The sequence below is a fragment of the Lepeophtheirus salmonis genome, chromosome 4, assembly GCF_016086655.4.
Source record: "Lepeophtheirus salmonis chromosome 4, UVic_Lsal_1.4, whole genome shotgun sequence".
Lineage (NCBI taxonomy): Eukaryota > Metazoa > Arthropoda > Copepoda > Siphonostomatoida > Caligidae > Lepeophtheirus > Lepeophtheirus salmonis.
Window position 1 is genome coordinate 13,059,959 of NC_052134.2, and position 18,990 is coordinate 13,078,948.

The window sequence follows — 18,990 nt, forward strand, 5'->3', positions numbered from 1 at the left end:
TATTTTAAGCCAAAATAGTTTAAGGCGAAAGTACCTATCTCCCTTCAATAAATCTATCTTAGTTGTACTGTTTTGTTGCAATTTCTATTATATTCGGACAATAAAACTATTGAATGATGAAGAAACGTGCCAGCATGGAACCCTTCTAATCTACAGGGTTCGGAAGCAAAACGTGGACTGTTAATAAATACTAATTAAGTAATTAAAATAGAGAGGTTTTGTGATTATTTCCTGCATATTCCGAATCTTCAGTTCTATCTGAATAAGTAAACAATCAATATTCCCAAATCTTTCATCGAGTGAGCAAGAAGCAAAAAGGCAGAGGATTTCAGACCTTCTGGATGCCAAAATTGAGGTGGCAGAGATTATGGACAATGTAAAGTGTTCAAGGAGCCTCATTTTCAAGGTAGCCAAGAATAAAAAGGATGGAAAAGACCTCTCAAGGAAAGAAGGAAGTGGGGGACACAACTTGAAAAGGGATTCTGAGTTTCTGGGGACCTGAAGAAGAAGATCAAGGAGGACGGAAAGAGCATGGAAGTAATGAACATATACCCTCATTGATTTATTAATGTAACTTTTAAAGTTATTCCTATTCAATTTTTCATCTATTATTTATGCTAGACTTACTTGTCATGGATTCCGAAAGTCCATGGATATATTCACTTCTTTCAAATAAAAGTAATGAGACATTAAGTAGATTTTAAGATGGATTAATGAGGAATACATATGGAGTTACATTTAATCCCATCAGTGTATTAGCTGATTTTGAACTAAATACTACTATACCTACAACTAAGCATGTTTTCCCTTTGAATAAAGTTTTTGTATGTTTTTTCCTTTGGGTCAGTCGTTGTGGAGGCAAGTTCAAAATGTCAGGGCTACGACAAATTTATATTGAAAATCTGGATGTACTAACTAAAATGAATAGTTTTGTTGCATTACTCCCAAAACATTTCCTGAGGATCTCAGAGTCATTGCCGATTATTTTGTAGATAATTAAATTGGTAGATATATGGGAAGAACAAGAAGAGAGCCAAGATATCGACCAGCAATGTGAAATATGAATAAAAGAACGGAAGAAGGTTTACCTTGAACAAATAAATCCTTTAAGTTTTCGCATATGGCTTTCCAGTCTTCCATACAGAGCCAGAACCCTTCACTTTGGAAGCTTCTCCAAAGCATGATTAAGAAAAATGGCTTATAATAAGTTGTCTTCCAAGAAATTAAATCAGGATCAGTTTCTTTGCCCCCCCAAAAAATATAAAAAGATAAATGTTGCAACTAAATACTTTAATTCCAAATATAAATAATATGCCTATACTTAATTTTTTGGTTGGTTGCGCACTATATATAGAAATAAATGTATAATTTGAAAATTGAATATGTTTTAACTTATTTAATGTATTATAACACAAAAGTAGAAGGTAAATATTCAGTGTCGACTTCTACGAAGGGGGAGGGGGCTACGTGGAAGCAAGTAAATGGAAGGACTAAACAAATAAAATGTGTATTATTATTGGCGAGATTCCTCTACATACTAAAAAGGTCATGATGGATACGTAAAAGATGATAGATTAGTAAAATTATAATAAATACAAGTTGTAACTCATACTAATATGCTACGATGTACAAATATCTAATACATCACACCTGACCTATCAGATATTACTGATTAATATTAGACTTTTAACCATTAAATGTTTTTTTGTTGCACACATGAAACATACCAACCAAACCCCTATTTGATTTAATATTCATGAAGAATGTGTCCAACTGAAACAAATGTGAGTAGCCTCGTGGCCCAGCACTTCAAATGTACAACCTGTGGGTCGTGGGTATATTTTGGGATATTAGAAGGTTACCATGATGTTCATGGAAGCGGCGGCGCATAAATTCAACTTAACTCAGTGGCCAGCACTTCTACTGTACAACCTGTGGGCCGGGGTGTATGTTGGGATATTAGCAGGTACATTGATGCTAAATGAAGCGGAGCCTGATAAATACAACTTGCCTCTAGGCCCAACAATTCACCTACACAACCTGTGGGCCAGGGTTTATTATAGGTTAGAAGGGTACCATCCTAGCAGGTGTCATCATTCAATAGTTTTATTGTCCGAATAAAATAGAAATTGCTCATGATGATATTGTCTAGGAATGAAATTACTCCCAATCATATTGCTTCACGATGATATTACCAATAACTTTTTTGTCTCACAATGATAAAGTACACAACGATATTACTACAACGTTTTTTATCCGCAATATTTTTACCACAATCATCTTACAGTGAACCGTTTAACTCACTACATATATTGTATTACATACGAAATAACTAGATTTTATATCACCACAATAATTCTTTTTTTTTTTTTTTTTGCTTAAATTACTAATCATTATTATTATAGATGAAATCACATGTTTGAAGAAAACATTTTATTCGAATAATCCAAATTAAAGTCCATATCACATTGGCATTTTATAACTTCAAAATTATCAGTTATTATTTTAAAGAGAAGAGAACAAAGGTGGGCTGGTTCATTAAATGTTTATATATATATAAATTGGTGAAAATATATATGAGAGTAAAATATGTTACCTTCTTCATTTTTTGGCTATTTGATTATATGCAAACATGTAAGTTGCATACTTTTTCAAGCTCTAAATATATAAAATGTATCATTTCACAATAAGAAATATCATGAATGATATATCCAGTTAAATATACAAAATAATTATAATAAAAAACAGAATAATTTTCACATATATTAACAATAGATGACGGCCTTTCACATCCGTAAGGCAACAAATTGCTGGAATACATCCAGAATATTAGGGTCCACATCTTGAGTAAACAGTAGAGTTTCTAATGTCGTACTGTATTTTTCGACTTGTTCGTGGTGCTAAAGACATAGTAAAAAGAGAAAACAAATTAGAAAAAATGATAATTACGTGAATTACAAGGGAATTTCTAATGAAAATTCAACTCACCAACATGAAGACTTGTTGTAATCTTCCTATTGTCCATGTATACCAAGAAGTTTTAAAGTCGACATCATCCGCATCACATCGCGCGATGTGCTCCGAAAAAATCATGATAAACCGCTACGAAAGAGTTTAAAGTTAATATATACTAGTCATGTACACATAAAATATATGGAACTCACTTGAAATATAATTAAAAATAGATTCTTCTGATCCGCTTGGGCGGATTCTAATTTTTCCTCCAATTTTTCCACCTGTTCCTCCGTGGGCCTTTCTCCTTTTTCAGGATTCCTGCGTCTCTTTTTAGAGCCTCTTTTCTTTCCTTTATGCCTTTCTTCTCCATCCATTTCTTCATCTTGAGAATCTTCATTTCCTGAATCATCTGAATTAGAATCTGAATCTTCAATGACTCTTCGTGCTTCAGTGGCTTCTTTTAATAATTTGTTAACATGTTTATTCATTTTCCTGATTGTAAGGTGAAGCATTTCCCAAACATACATTTTCGTAAACTCAGATTTCATATCAGCTGAGAAAATCCAATTTGCAATTGCAGCACATTCAACGACTTGAGTTTTGAGAAGTTTATCCACTATTCCAACCATCATTTGCTGGTGAGATGACCAAAGCTGAAACACTCCTTTGAGTGTTGTACTCTGGCCTTCTTCTGAAGAAACAAGAGCCTAGAATAAAAATATGTAATGAAAATAAGTCTATATATTAGTTGTTCAAGAGAGACATACTTTAAGAGTTGGATGAAACTTGGCAATAGCAGCGAAGGAATGTGAGAAACTCTTTGATCCCATGTGCAGTAACGTCACAGCGAAAACTTGAACCTATAAGAAACAACAAGACAAATAAATATTTTTGATTATGGAATATTAATTAGTAATATTGAATACTTTGGTCATTTCATCTACTTCTTCTTCGGGAATATCCTTGATTACCGTAACTAAGTCTTCGGGCGACGTTTTTTGCTTGATTGCATCAATTATAGTCTTGGATAGTTTTTTTGGCTTATCCACTTCCTCTGTAACACAAAATAAATCAATAATTGAGCCCACATTGTTGATTATGTGTAAAAAAAATACGTACCTCCTTCAACAGCTTCTTCCGTTAAATAAGGGAATGTAGGATTGGGTAAAGGTGGAAGAAATTTCTCGAATATATCCGGTACACACTCTTTTATTCGTTGATGATAGGACAACCTTAATTACATAATCATATGAAGTCATATAGTGTAGATTTATTTATAATACCATGCATACCTGAGACATTTATATAGAACCTCAGAGACAAATTTAGCCTTAGGATTCTCTTTATCCAAACGAATTGCATCTTCCCAATCCTCCCATGACCAACGAAATTGAAAGTTTGACAAGTGGTATGAAAACCATGAGACAAATCTAAATAAAAATTCAATTTAATGCATTATTTCTGAAAAATGTAAATAAGTTTTATTTTAGCATACCTATCGAAAACAGAGACGTTCATCACATCAATCCTATCATATAAAATTTCCGTAGCCTGAGCCAATACCTGAGGCATAGTACTCGGCTGTAGCTTACACAATTCAATGAGAATACTTCCATAGCATATCTCAATGAACTTAGGTGTGGGCAAAGCAAACATTTCCCCAAACATAACTTCTACGATCATATATTCCAGAGGGATCTTATTTTTGAGAGTGTAATCAAGTAATTGTGCAGCACTGTAATATAAGAGAAGATAGAATGTGATACAAGCCACAGTCATTACTAATAGAAATTTACTCACCATTCTTTGCGTTCATAACTGTAAGTGCACAAAATTCTAAGTAATTGTTCTTCGATGAGATAGCGCTCGATGGAGTGATGACCAGGGAGTATAGGGCCTTCAGGACAATCTGTGTAGTCAAACATACGGAAAACAACTTGAGGGAGAGGATAACTTGTGGAAGGATGGTGAGGAGGTGGAATCATTTGGGGTAAGTTATGTTGTAGCGCTTCACAAAGTACGGAGTCAAATGCAAGATAGGGGCGAATGATATGTTTTTCAACCCACATATCACTTCTTAATCTCTTTATTTGTTGCCACAGATTATCCAAGTACTGAAAAGAAAAAGAGAGTCTTCCTACTTTTCAATACTCTGGAGTCTTACCTCTTCTTGTGGATGGGGTGTATCCGAGTAGAAAACTCTGAGCGTGGCTTGATGCGCCTTGGAGCGTCTTTTAATGTAGCCCTCTAAGGCCCCCAACATTCTGTCTAACTCGGATTCCTTTTTCTCATAGAGTTCCCTTCCCACCCAGGGCAGAGAGGACAGAACGGCATACGCATACCAATCCCGCCTCACACTCGGCACATCCTCCTCCAGGGTCGCATCCACGAAATTGTCCAGAAGTTGAAGCAAAGACCCCGCGGAAATCACGTGACAGTTCACCAGATCCGAAATGAACCGAATGCCAAAGCGAGCCTCTTCCCAACGCCCCGTCTTCAGGCACTCTCGAAGGGCCTTGATCAACAGCTCCACACATTCTCCTCCAAAGTTGTAATTCTTCGTGTTGAGGAGTCCAATCAGAGTCGTATAAATCGTACATTTATCCGGAAGCTTCAAGGCGCAATCCGTCAATATCTTGAGGATTTTCCCTTTGTAAGTCGTCAAATCCGCTTCAAGAACCGTGGCAAGCCCCTCCAAGTTACTTTCCAAGGATGAACTACTCTGAAATCACACACACAATCAGCCTCATTATCCTCTCTGGACAGAGGCACACTCTCGTCTTACCTTCTCTCCCACTCGCAGAATCAGGGACTCCAGCCGGTCCACAATTTCAACGTTGTCAGAGGTGCGTTGACGCTTATTTCGATGGTAGGAGGACCCTGTGTCCTCCTCAGTCTTGATCCGTCTCTTGAGCCGATTACCACTCATCATTCAATTCTTCTTCAATTCACTAGTCCAAACAATCAGCTTTGTTTTCCAAGCGTCCAAATAAACTCTGCAGCAGATCCAACTAAAGCAGAGTCAACAGCGACTTCATAAATCATCGGGCGCATAGCATAGAGGGGGAGGGAAGAGCAATAAAAAGGAAAAAGGAAAATACCAACCACACAACCTCTCACTTCTCACCCAATCAAATGTAGAGTTATTTATATACACTCAATCATCATTCATTCCATCCGCTGATGCCAAAATCAAGCCCAGCATTGTTGCATTCTCTGACTCTTCCTCATAGATTCATACACACACATTCATAGCATAAACTTTGCTTTGTTCAAATAGATCATTAATTTATAAGCGTAGAAAGATTCCGTAGGAATTGATCTTAATAATAGTTAATTATTATTGAGTTACTAATTTCCGTTTTAATTTCTTAATTACAATATGTATTGTAACTTGATATTATTATTTTAGATTAAGTATATTGCAAATTGATTTATTCCCATTGTAATAATACTGAATACCAGGAGACTTTCTGCCAATTTGTATGGTTATTTGGAGAACTCGAAAATAAATCCTACACTAAAAATGTACATCCTTTTATAAACACAGATAATGAGCTGGGTAAAAATCCAAAAAATAAAAGGTATTGATATGATACACAGTTGAACACAAAGAATTACGTCATTTCAATTTTGTATAATTTCAGTTTTAAGGATTTCATACATTTTTTACTCCTAGATATAAATTAAAAAAATGATTGTATGAATATAATTTGTTATTCTTGTAGTAAGAACAATACATTTGAAAAAAAGTACTATGAAATATTAATTACTTAATGAAAATTTTGGGAATTAAAATAAGTACCAATCAGTTTTGACGAGGTTGCGTGTCCTATATAACATAATAGCTACAATGTTATAATTTTGTTAAAACCTATGTAAAGGTTAATTGTCTTAGAAAATATCGGGTTACAAGGTATCTGGTTCCGGGCCAGCTTGCAGACTTTCTGGCCAAAATATGAATATTCCAATATATACTCATGAGAGGTAATAATTTAATAACTAACGGATAGAGTCAAATATCACTGTGTCCGCAGGATCAATGAGTTCTACTAATATTAGGAGTGAATGTATATTTTTTTATGGTTAAAAATCAAATGGCAAAACCTAATTGACATAGTACAATATTACTCCATTTTATTTCAACGATATCAGAAAATCTATTTGAAGTCACGTGCTACAATTAATATATCTCCCTCCTAAGACAATATCTTTGAACTGAAATAAAAATGGTTTGGATTAAAAAAAAATTGCATGGAGTAATTGTTTCGATCTAAAAATGATATAGATATTACCTTTAACATTTCTCTACCAGTCGATTACAAAAAAAATTACCAAAAGTAAAGTTTAGATCGAAAATTATATCCTTTAAAGTTAGAAGACATTTTTTTTTGGAAAAGGATGTACAATATATATAACATAAATCTTAATAGATTAGTAAGAAAGAGAGAGGATCAAAGGATTGAATAATAATTAATAATATTAATATGATATTACACACTATTGTGTCCGTATCATTTTTATTTAATCACTGAAAATTATGATTTAATTTTGCCTTTTAGCATATATACTGTCTTTTTGTAGGGCTGATTCTAAGCCATTCATCATTAGTCATTACAAGTATTTTTAATATTTTACTTTAAATTATGACATGTACACATCAAAGTATTTTGTATATTTTTCAATATATGATTAACCAAAAATACGTTTGAAAATCTAAATCATAACACTAAAATAATTTATTGCATATATATGCAGTAAAATTTATAATTTTAAATATGCGCCAATCCATTTTGCATATGATTTGATAAATGAAACTATTTTATTAAGTATTATTACACAATCTATAATTTAAAAAGATTTGATATAGTGTTTCAAAAATGGTTTGTTGCTTTTATATGTAAAACAATAGCAATTTAATTACTGCTTAGCAAAATGATGAGAGACATCTTCTTAGAAAAATACTTTCCAGGATTTTTCTTAAAATTCAATTGTCTATTCAAACATTTCAATGATTATTACATAAAAAAATTATAAGTGTATTAGAAGAAAATAACAAAATAATAATGTAAGAACCAAGGTTAATAATTTATATTAACCTGAGTAAGATAAGCGAATGTGAAACCATTAAACCAGAGCCCTATAACTTATAGGGCTCTGGTTAGCAGATAGCCTGGTGACGTAACTCTACTTATAGGCTATAAGTAGAGTTATCGTCACCAGGCTATCTGCTTTGACGATAGCTGAATTCATCATGTATTTGAGTCAAACATTCCCAAAACATTCAAAGTTTAATATTATATTTTAGGTGAGGGGAATGTATTCTTTTTCATTTCCGAGGAAGGAATTCCGTGGAAGTTAATGGGTTCTAAAAATGAAAATAAATCTTTGGAAACCATCAGATAATTCTCGATTGTGCTCTAAACATCTGAAGAAAATCAATTCATACAGAATTACGGCTCTCAAGCCATTTCAAAATTGTTTAAAAATCTCAAACCTGAAGTTCCAAGGCTTATCAAAAACTCTAACAAACCCATTTTCATTCCAGAGAACAATGGTGATGCTAAGCAAATTTAATTATTAAGGGAATGTCAAGCAACATTTTTTAGATCAAATTTCAGGTAAATAAAGATCTCCAGAATTTCAGGATCGTATATACTTAATCCTTATTTGGAACATTATACTTCCGAAAATGGAGAAATAAACTTAGTGGATATGAATCTAATTTGCTCAACAATAGAAAATGAAATTTCTTTTAATGGTAACTTTGTTTTTGTATTAGTTACTTTGTCCTTTAAAAAAATTGCTTTATAAGTATTACAGATATTTCTCCAGAGCTAAAACATCTAAAGGATATTAATACCAACCTACAAATTCAACTTAGATATATGAAGCAGAAATAAAGAAATCGAAGAAGAAGTTGAAGGAGAAAGATGTCAAAATTTGGGACGCACAATCAAAGTTTAAGTCTTTAGAAATGCGCCTCTCTTCGGTATTTAATTTAGACCAAATAAAAATTTTAAGTTGCAAGTCTTCAAATTCCAAAATCCACCTTTTGTCTAATAAAACCATCGAGAATTCACTTAAGTTAAAATTCGTTGCCGAACTATAAATCGTCCAATAGAGGATTAATCTATTGTGCCGATAACTGTTTGGAAGAATTTGCAAAAATAGAAGCGTTATTCAAATCTTATGAGTTAAAAAAAAATAATTAAACTTAATAACTGAAGTAGCGGTTCCATTAATTAAGTAGTCTATAAATGTCCCCAAATGGCATAATTTTTTTTATATCACTGTCTTTATGTATGCTAGGATAAGAATGCACATACATTTACAGTAATAGGTAAATTCGTATAAAACATTTTCGTATAAGGACATTTCGTATAAAAACAATTTCGTATAAAACCATTTCGTATAAATTTATGAAGAAACGGGGCATAGCCCTTATGAATTGTCATTTTATACTCCGAATGTTGGGGGGGTTTCGGGTACCGTTAATACTTATGTAACAACTAAAAGACCCTTACAACCCCCCCATTGTACCCCGACTGTTTGGGGTGTTTTCAGGTACCACTGGGTACCAAAACGGGATGCAACCCACCGCCGATACTTGACGAAACAACTAAGAGCCCCTGACAATCCCCCCTCCCCAATCGTACTCCGAACATATAGGAGGAACATATAGCAGATTATAATTTTAAGCCAATGAGAACCCAAAAACATCACCAAACATTCGGGGTACAATTGTGGGGAAGGAGGGGGGTTGTGAGGGGTTCTTTATTGTTTTTCAAGTATTGGCGGTAAGTTGCATCCCGTTTTTAGACTCGGCGGTACCTGAAAACACCCCAACATTCGGGATACAATAGGGGGCTGTAAGGGGCTCATAGTAATTACGTAAGTATCGGTGGTACTTGAAAACAACCCCAATATTGGGGGTACAAAATGTCAATTCATAAAGTCTATCCCCGTTTCCTGATTAATTTATACGAAATGTCCTTATACGGAAATGTTTTATACGAAATGTCCTTATAAGAAATTACCGTATACCATACATTTACGAACGTAAACTTTATAATTATCAAAGAAAATAGAATAGCTTCTTCCTTCTACTTTCGGAAGCCAAATCATGTGTATGCTAAATAAAGTAAATTAAAGAAATTATTATGAAAGTAATTATTCCATTTGTTTATAATAATTAATCGTGTATGTAAGCTCAATAAAATCATTTTTTTAGTATTCATTTATTGTATTCTATTTCTTTTTGAGCCATTTGATATCTGTCATAAGGGGGTGCTGAAATCTCGTGACATAATTCTTCTTATAGGGCTCTGCATTAAACTATGTTAGAGATTTGTTACATATGTCAGTGTGAATGGGAAGAGGTAAATATAAACTACCTTTTCACATTTATCACAGATATAATGTATTTATTCAACTATACTACTAATTATGCTATTATTATATAAAACAAAATTAATAACTATTTTCAATGATGAAATGAAAATGGCACGGACACAATACTGTCAAATATCATATTAATATTATCAAAAATAATGTAACTTGGTACATCCAATTGTCATGATGTAATAATTTTGACTGATGAATGAGCCGGGAGTTAGCAGAGTCCCAAGTATTTACTTACCGACTCAGTTTGTATTACAGATAATATGTATATTTATCTATAATATGGAGTTCCTAAATTTAAAATAGCTGCAGATAGGGAGTAAGAATCTCTAAATATTTTAAATCCAACCTTAAGAATCTATTTAAATCATACGCTAGAGATTAAATTCTGAGTCCTTAAAATAGTAAATAAACATAAACCATTTCATTATAACTAAACACATCTAAAAATAAATTATTCTTAGTTAATAGTTTCAGTTTGGAATAAGATTTTGTGATCTTGGCTCTGAATCCAACCATTTGAATTATGCAACTCCAAATCCATTTGACTCATGTTGCAAATACACTTGGATATACCGACCTTATACGAACTGAAGTTGATAGTTAAAGCAACACAAGATTCATAATGTAGTTGTACATCTTCAATATGATCAAACCTGTTAGATACGTCGAATGTAGCTCCATCTCCTTGTTTACTGCTACATTGAACTGGAGTGGATGGGACAGCAAATTCGGGTTGTCGACCAAGCATAAGGTGACGTATACGATTGAGTGTATCCACAGATGTTGGGGGATCATTGGAGCAACCGCAAAATGAAATTTTCAAGAAAATCTTGATTACAACGAGTAGTCATAATAAATTCGACTCCATAACGGTCCTTGACATACGGAAATATTTGAATAAGGGAATTTGTTGTCATTATAATTCCATTTTGAAAAGGCCAAATATGTTGATGAGTACAGAATTTCCGTAGTTCCACCATTTATCTCACGACTTCTTTAAAAAAATACTACTGTTCATGTAGATGAACTCCACCATAACCACATTTAAGTTTTTCGCTATCGTATTTTCCTCTAGATTAAAAAATAGAGTACCACTTATCGATTAAATAAATAAATTCCTATTGTTCTTTTAATTCGGTTCGATGAAGTTTAATAACAACTTACCACTTCATGACTCAGTAATTCAGTAGCTAAGTATACCTATTTGACGATCATTTCCTTGACAATTAATGTGAAAGTGCTTTAATTTATGAAGTGGCGTAAGGTATCCTACAGATTGCGCTCCAAGTACACTTTTTAAACATTTCTTTATCCAAAACTCCACCGTTCGGAAGTCGAATCAGAATCTTTAAAAAAAGAAAAAAAAACACATTATAATAAACTATTAACAAATATGTTGATTAAATACATGGATGAGTAAATTATGATTTATTTTTTTATATACCAAAGTCTTTGATTGGTGGGACCCATACTATATGTATCACTTTACCGCCGTTCTTCTCAATTTCCATTATGGCTTCAAATAAAATATATTTCACCATAGATTGGTCGATACCCAAGTACATGGCTACTTCCATGGACAAAGCAATCCACGCACATACATAACTTGTAATGGTTTAAATGGACCAAGACTTGATCTAATAAATGACTGTATTCAATGGTTTCAGAAATTTTAACTTCATCGAAGGATAAAACCGTTAGATCAAAATTGTTAGTATCACTAAACGCTAAAAAAGTATTTTCCATAACTTCAAGCCCATTCCACAAAAATCCTACGTCAACCTTAAAGTCTTTCATCCAACTTGAGAGAGTAGATGGAGCAGGAAGGTAATAAGTTTTCTATCCCTAAGAAACTTGTATGCTCTTAAGGATATGGTTCTGAGCAGAAGGCCATCAAAAATATCTTCCTGTGTGAAATTTCCGGGACGATTTTTCCCCCTCCCCCAATGAAAAGTTAATTCAATTATTAATACATTCAGTTTGTTTCATAATTTTTTGATATCAAGAAATCACTCAATTTATAAGATTAAATTGTATTTTTAATAATTTATTTAGAAAATATATGTATACACCTACAGCATATAAATGAATCGTTTTTTGAATTTTGGGATATTCTTTAAATAAACTATTTATTAATTTAGCCCAACGTTTGAAAAGAAACAAACGAGCGTGGAAAGAAATGCACCTTCCATGTAACTCTAGTATTCTTTGAATTGGGGTAAGCGTAACCTTTGGAGGTACTTGGAAGCACTCCAGGGGTAGTTTTGAAAGAATATTTTGCAAGTGGTACGTAACTCAGGGGTGTCCGAATGTGATCAGCTCAAATGAAGGAATTTTTGTTTTTTACTAGAAGATGTTATATTTGAAAAAAATAATTACAAAAAATTTAATATTGGATTTTTTTTCTAATTTTCTGAGAACAACTATGGATTTTTAAATTTTTCTCCAAAAAAATTAATTATTGTAAACAATTGTTTTTTGAATTTTTTTTTTGAAAATACCAAAAGATTTCAATACATCTTTTACAAGTGCTACATCACAAAAAAATGTGCGTTTTTTTTAGTCCGCTGTCCAGAATGGCCAAGAAATTTAGAAGATTAGCAAACAAATATGACATTAGCGAGTACCCACCTCTGATTTCCAATTTATTTTTTCAACAATAGCTTATTAAGAAATAGTCCATTAAAGTATGAACACTTTCAATTGTAAACTTCAATAAGATATAATTTATTGACTAACAATATAATTTCATCAAAATTAATACCATAAATGGATTTTAGTGTCTGAGCTCTCTTATTCCTTAATGTAGCCGCCCTTAACGGTAATAATGGCTTCGCGGTGGCTGTGAAATGCCTGGCTCCAAAAGGTGTAGTCGAGGGGATTAGAAATAGGTGTGTATGGAGGCAAAAGCGTCAAAGGGTTCAAATGAACTCAAAAGAGTCTTGGAATAGAGGATATGGGTTTCTTTCATTTCAGGTACCAAAAGTGGCCTCTCCACCCTCACAAGGCTCTTTTCGCCCGCTTTTGGATAGCTCTCTGGACAGTCTGGTATGAGATCTCTTTCTGTAACGTTTAAGACTTGCTGACAGCGTAGAAAGTGCTCATAGAGACTCCTAGCTGCTAGGAGTGTACCAATGAAAATTCGTCGATTCTGTTCAAGCGTCATTTTCTCGACTTGTACATACGCTTGAGAGCTCAGATTTGTTTTGTTTTGTAACTAAATGTTTATGCTTTAATATATCAAAAATTGTATTAAATTCAATTACTCAACCTTCATTAATTATTGAATTAGTAAGAGATCAGATTTCAATGGACCACCTGGTATCAATTGAGGGGGTTAATAAAAATAGTATGAACTATAAATCATGGGTTGATTAATATGAACATTGAAATTGTGTTTTAGGAACAATATACAAAATGTATATTCAATATTATACATTATACATATATATATATATTACATGATCCCTTTTGGAAAGTCTGACAATATTGATTAAACAAACGAAATGTTACATTCTGAAGACAATCATTTAAGGAACAAACATCTTTCAACTTGATGGTATTTAAAGAGTTCATATCAAAAGAAGAATTATTCAGGTAATTTTTATTCTATTTTAAATAAACGGACCAATGAAGTTTTTTTACCAGACTTGAATTGACATGGCTGTGTGATGAGTCTTTTTGTCAAATATAATTTATAGTTAACATCTTACAAAGGATTCATAACCTCTTTTATTACTTCCTGGTACTCCTTGATCCCTGCCACGACCACAACGGTCAAGAAGTTTTCAGCGACAGTCTTGTTGCGTCCTCCTCCTCCTTTTTTCATGCGCATGCCTCTGTTAATGAGTCTCCTGACTTTACAGACTTGCTCAAAAAGAGCAATACCTAACGTCTGTGACTTTCTTTACATAGTGATGGTGACGAAGAAGATCCGTTGACTTTTTGCCTCTATTGTCGTTTTTTGTGGACGTATTGCAATCCATAATACCGTTTATGAAAGCTGATGAATTTTCAAACAATTTTTATTTGATAACTCAACATCGATTGCAAGCAATAATTGATCTATGGAGCTGTAATTGGTTTGGTACGATTTGATTATGCTCATTGTATATATTGACATCGTTAAAATTTTAATCTACTAAAACAGCAGAAATTTGACTACATTCATAATTATTATACTTCCCAATAGTTTATTATTAAATTTGCATTTATACCTATGTCAACTCAGGGGCGTCTGCAGACGGTGGGCTGGAGGGGCTATAGTCCACCCAAAAAAAAAGGATTTTTTTCTTTATACTAGAAAATTTAATAGTTGAAATTTAATTTAATTTTCTGTCAATAGTTATGAATTCTTGAAATGTTTCTAAATTTTTTATTTTATTTCTGCGAACACGTATGGGTTTTTGATTTTTTTTAATTAAAAATTTAGTACTTGAAATTTTTTTAGAATAGCTACGGATTTGTGAATTTTTTGAGAATAGCTCTTGTTTTTTTAAAAATTTTATAGACTAGATATAGATTTGTGAATTTTTTGAGAATATTAGAGGTTTGTAAGAGAAAAAATTGAAAAAAAAAAAATTGCAAATAGCTATTGATTTTTTAAATTTATACCAAAAAAAATGTAACATTTGGAATTTTTTCTTAATTTTTAGAGAATAACTATAGATTTTTTAAATTTTTACCAAAATATTTTTTTTTTTTTCAAAAGATTTAATGTATGAATTTTTTTCTTGATTTTTTGTAAATAGCTGTCAATTTCTGAAATTTTTTTCAAAACAAATTTAATTTTTGGAATTTCTTTCTTCAAAAAATTTAACATTCTATTGTTAATTTTAGAAATTTTTTCCAAAGAAAATAATTTTTCTAATGTTTTTTGAAATTTTTTAGCGCAAAATTTAATTTTTCCATTTCTTTTACTATAAAAATAATTTTTCAATTTTTTTCCAAAAAAAAAACAGCAACAAAAAATAAAGCCCCCTCCCCAAAAAAAAAAAAAACAACAACTGAGGGTTGTATAATTGTTAAATTAATAGCCTGTTTAAAAAAGTAATGACTAATAATTTCAAATTTTGGAGTTTCCATAAGAAAAAAGTCAATTGAATATTTCAAAGAAAAATTATTAAAAATGCCATCTCAAGCTACTCAATCCACAAAGATCCTTTCTATTCAAGGGTCAATGCTCCTCCTAGAATTTGATGTCCCCTTCCTCAGTCAAGGTGACAAAAATAATAATACTTTAACCTAATGAAGTAATTTAATAAAATGCCTGGACAACTCTACCATATAAAAAAGTAATTAATAATTATTATTCGATGATAGTTCCACACCGAATGGATTTAAATTGTGAACAAAAGTACTCCAGATGTGCATATCAGAAATTATGTAACCTATTTTGGGTAACCTATGAAAGACCAATAAATGGCACTGATTTTACATCCTAAATTAAGGACCTATACAACCCAAATAAAAATTCATTTTAAATGAGGAAAATGTCAAAACATTGTTCACAACAATTTCTAGTATAAGTTTTCTCTTCTATTATTTGCATTGTAATTCACATTATAAATAGTATCGTTTTTCTCTCAGAATAACACACATGTTTCTTAAAATAAATTAGGTCATCTTCAAATTCTCAGGGCTTTCCGATCTCTATTTGTCTTCAAAAACCCTATAGAATCCTGTAGAATAGAAATGTTTCAAAACGATTATAAAATAGCTTTATTTTACAAAAATTATGTAAAGAAATCATTTGTCTTACCTTTCATAGACTATGAACCACAAAATATACAGCTTGACCTCCAATCAGTTCATTATAAGTCAAAAAACTATTTGTCAGGCAGTTATAAATTTCTTAATAAATGAAGAAGAGGAGACGATTTACGTAGATGAGTCTCTATTTATGATGAAAAACTTTAATGATGTTAATGAGAAAATGATTAAATAGTTTAAAAATACAACCAAGATTGAATCCAATTACGTTCATACGGAGTTGACACTAAACCCGGACGAATTCAAGGAATACTCTATTGATGAAGACTCTGAATTGACCTTTTGTCTTAGAGAAGGCCCTGCATTGGATTTGCTGAAAATCTATCCTGTCTAGTGAGTGTCAAATTGGAAACCCTTCGTTTAAGTCAAAATTGATTCTATCAACCTCAAAACATAATCTTAGGAGTAATTATGATGATCCCAGTGCATCTCAAAGGGTATCAAAGGTCAATTGATACACTAACACTTTGTAAAGAGCTCAGGATTTTAGAAATTAATTAGAAATTTTTTTTCCAAAAAATAATCTTTGGATTTTTTCAGACAAATTCCAAAAACACAGCCCCCCTCCCCTCCCCATCGCGAAAAAAAAATGAGTATTGCTTTGTCAATTATATTTTTTTTCATCAAGAGGAACGATTTTTGTGCAGGCGATTGGGACATTTCAACAAAATGCAAAATAAGAAACACCCTAATGTATGTGTTGCGACCATATTGATGTTTATTGGCATTAGTAAATTCCTTCTGGAAAAATTGAATAATAAATGTATTTAAGATTTTGCATTATAAATGGGATTAGTGACTAGCAGAAAATCTAATGATTTAATTCCGTAGATGTTCATGCTTTGAAATTGGTATATACTAAATCAGTTTAAAAAATGTTGGAATATCATCTTTAAACCTATTAATATTATGCCTGATGATATTATTTTTTTGTCAATCCAGGGGAAATGTATCGCCTGGATTTTATCGCTATCATCATTTACTAACTGCTCGTGAAAAGCTTCAAAAAAGAAGAAAGGGACGGTAATTAAAAATACAATTAGTTATTAATTATAATTGTTTTTCAATTTTACATTTTATTTACAAATCCTTTTATATTATAGACAGTTCTGTTTTTCTCTTGGACACATTATATATAACATCTTTAAATTTGGGGTTATAATTCTTTGGATACTTATATTTAGCTACGGTCTTTATTTAATTTTATCTATATATGGAAAGTTCTACTTATTCAACTAAACTTCAGGTTTCATAATTTTATCAAAAAAGAATTTCTAGTACTTTCTATAGTTATCATGGAATCAGAATCTTCAGATGAATGCAAAACTTATCAATCCGAATCCATTGAATTCTTAAAATTACGGATTAATCTGATTATCAGCCTTCAAAGTAAGGACTACTCAGAAGCAAAATCTCATATTAATCAATTGAATAAGTTGGACCCAAACAATACAATTTATCAGGATGTCTCCAAGTATGTGCTTTCTTCATAATATTGATTCAAATATATGATAGTCATTATTTTGTAGCTTTGTTGATACTCGAATTCGTCAAATGGAAGAAGAAAAGGATAGAAGCTCTAGTGATGAAGGAACTGAATTGGAAGAGGAAGAGGAAGATAATCAAGAAGAAGAAGATACGGATGAGGGATACGATGAGGAAGAAGAGGATCTTATCCCTGTCTAAGGCCTTGATAGTTTATGTCACTCTACTTTAGATAATTATTTCAATTTGTTCAAACTTCAAAATATATGTACACTTTTTATAGTCCATCAAAATTTGAAATATAAATCCAATAGCCTATTAGTTATTAGTTGCAAGGCTCATTTTGCTTTTAAATATAGGATAATATCCCATGGTTAATAGAACTGTTGATCCCCTTCCCCAATGTTTTATATAAGGGTTTAGATATGTAAATCGAGACTTGCGACTCAACTTGAGCTCATATTTTGAAGACTGACTACACTGAACTCAAGAAACACTATTAATCTTATATTATAGTTATAGACTTGTAATGACTGGAACTGTCCAACTGGACTATATAAAAATATTTAACGACTTTGATTTGAGAGCACAGACTTGAAATTAGACATTGTTTGCAGTATAAAGACTTTTCCCACATCTGTCTTTGGAACTTTTACGATTTGAGTTGTTAGTTTAGTGACTACTCACTCCATTTGTCAAATTGACTCTGGCTTTGATATCAGACTTGCAAAAAAGACAATTCAGGTTTAGAAATATCTGTTTGGAATTTTGAATAAAGTTTTGGTAAGGAAATCGTTTTGGTATTTTATTGATATCCAATTTTTAGATTCTCAATTCCTTCAACAAATTTTCCTAAAGTTACATGTTCTCAAAATGTATGCAAGTATTTATTTAATATTTGAATAATGGGCTGAATTGTCCTTCAATCTATATTAAAATATATAAATTACTTCTGGTTTAATTATCACCTGACATATCCGACTTAGCATTCATAATTATTGCTCCAATTACTCGAAAAAATTAATTAGATTACTTATTTAAGACCTCAAATTCTGAGACACTTATAATCATTCAGCTTCAAGTAAATTGAGACGTTGATAATAATAATTGTCATGAAATGGAAGTCAATTTATGTAGTTTAGCAGGTTTTGTGTCTTTTTTGGCTTACATAGACTAATAGCACAGATCTTCATTGTATCTCTCGGCCTTTTTCCAAAAAGAGAAAAAAAAGGACGCAAAAATTAATTATAAGTTGACCAAGCCTATTCAACTATCAGATTATTCTTCATTTAGTTGTTCACAGCTCAACTCCAGCTGATTTGTTCTCTACCAATAAGCCCGAACAACACTTAATTAATTGTTAGCTCCCTA

At 32.0% G+C, this 18,990-nt stretch overlaps 2 protein-coding genes and 2 long non-coding RNA genes across 6 annotated transcripts; 3 read left to right on the forward strand and 1 right to left on the reverse strand.

Moving 5' to 3' along the window:
- The first annotated feature begins 211 nt into the window (after positions 1–211).
- On the forward strand, positions 212–1,381 carry LOC121116763 (uncharacterized). The gene is made up of 2 exons (XR_005863940.2): positions 212–570; positions 622–1,381. It is a non-coding gene; the product is annotated as an uncharacterized lncRNA (long non-coding RNA).
- Positions 1,382–2,418: 1,037 nt separating this feature from the next.
- Positions 2,419–6,229, reverse strand: Cbp80 (Nuclear cap-binding protein subunit 1). Its single transcript, XM_040711049.2, has 11 exons — positions 5,741–6,229; positions 5,120–5,677; positions 4,756–5,069; positions 4,451–4,690; positions 4,248–4,385; positions 4,075–4,187; positions 3,882–4,009; positions 3,723–3,815; positions 3,165–3,662; positions 2,989–3,102; positions 2,419–2,900 (listed from the first exon to the last, which is right to left on the reverse strand). The coding sequence occupies exons 1-11, from the start codon at positions 5,885–5,887 to the stop codon at positions 2,787–2,789; spliced, it is 2,457 nt and encodes an 818-aa protein (XP_040566983.1). The 5' UTR covers positions 5,888–6,229; the 3' UTR covers positions 2,419–2,786.
- A 2,007-nt stretch (positions 6,230–8,236) lies between these two features.
- On the forward strand, positions 8,237–8,988 carry LOC121116455 (uncharacterized). 3 transcript variants are annotated; one of them, XR_011779513.1, is made up of 3 exons: positions 8,280–8,512; positions 8,565–8,716; positions 8,771–8,988. It is a non-coding gene; the product is annotated as an uncharacterized lncRNA (long non-coding RNA). The 3 variants fall into 3 exon arrangements; XR_005863866.2 differs by having other exon boundaries at positions 8,282–8,512; positions 8,577–8,716; XR_011779512.1 differs by having other exon boundaries at positions 8,237–8,716.
- Positions 8,989–17,237: 8,249 nt separating this feature from the next.
- LOC121116761 (uncharacterized) lies at positions 17,238–17,940 on the forward strand. Its single transcript, XM_040711048.2, has 2 exons — positions 17,238–17,608; positions 17,664–17,940. The coding sequence occupies exons 1-2, from the start codon at positions 17,430–17,432 to the stop codon at positions 17,818–17,820; spliced, it is 336 nt and encodes a 111-aa protein (XP_040566982.1). The 5' UTR covers positions 17,238–17,429; the 3' UTR covers positions 17,821–17,940.
- The last annotated feature ends 1,050 nt before the right edge of the window (positions 17,941–18,990 follow it).

Coding starts and splice junctions, on each gene's coding strand:
- Cbp80 (XM_040711049.2), bottom strand. CDS start 5,887: ATGATGAGTGGTAATCGGCTCAAGAGACGGATCAAGACTGAGGAGGAC. Junction 5,678..5,740: donor TTCTGCGAGTGGGAGAGAAG/GTAAGACGAGAG, acceptor GTGTGATTTCAG/AGTAGTTCATCCTTGGAAAG. Junction 3,663..3,722: donor AGTTTCATCCAACTCTTAAA/GTATGTCTCTCT, acceptor TTTTTATTCTAG/GCTCTTGTTTCTTCAGAAGA.
- LOC121116761 (XM_040711048.2), top strand. CDS start 17,430: ATGGAATCAGAATCTTCAGATGAATGCAAAACTTATCAATCCGAATCC. Junction 17,609..17,663: donor ATTTATCAGGATGTCTCCAA/GTATGTGCTTTC, acceptor ATTATTTTGTAG/CTTTGTTGATACTCGAATTC.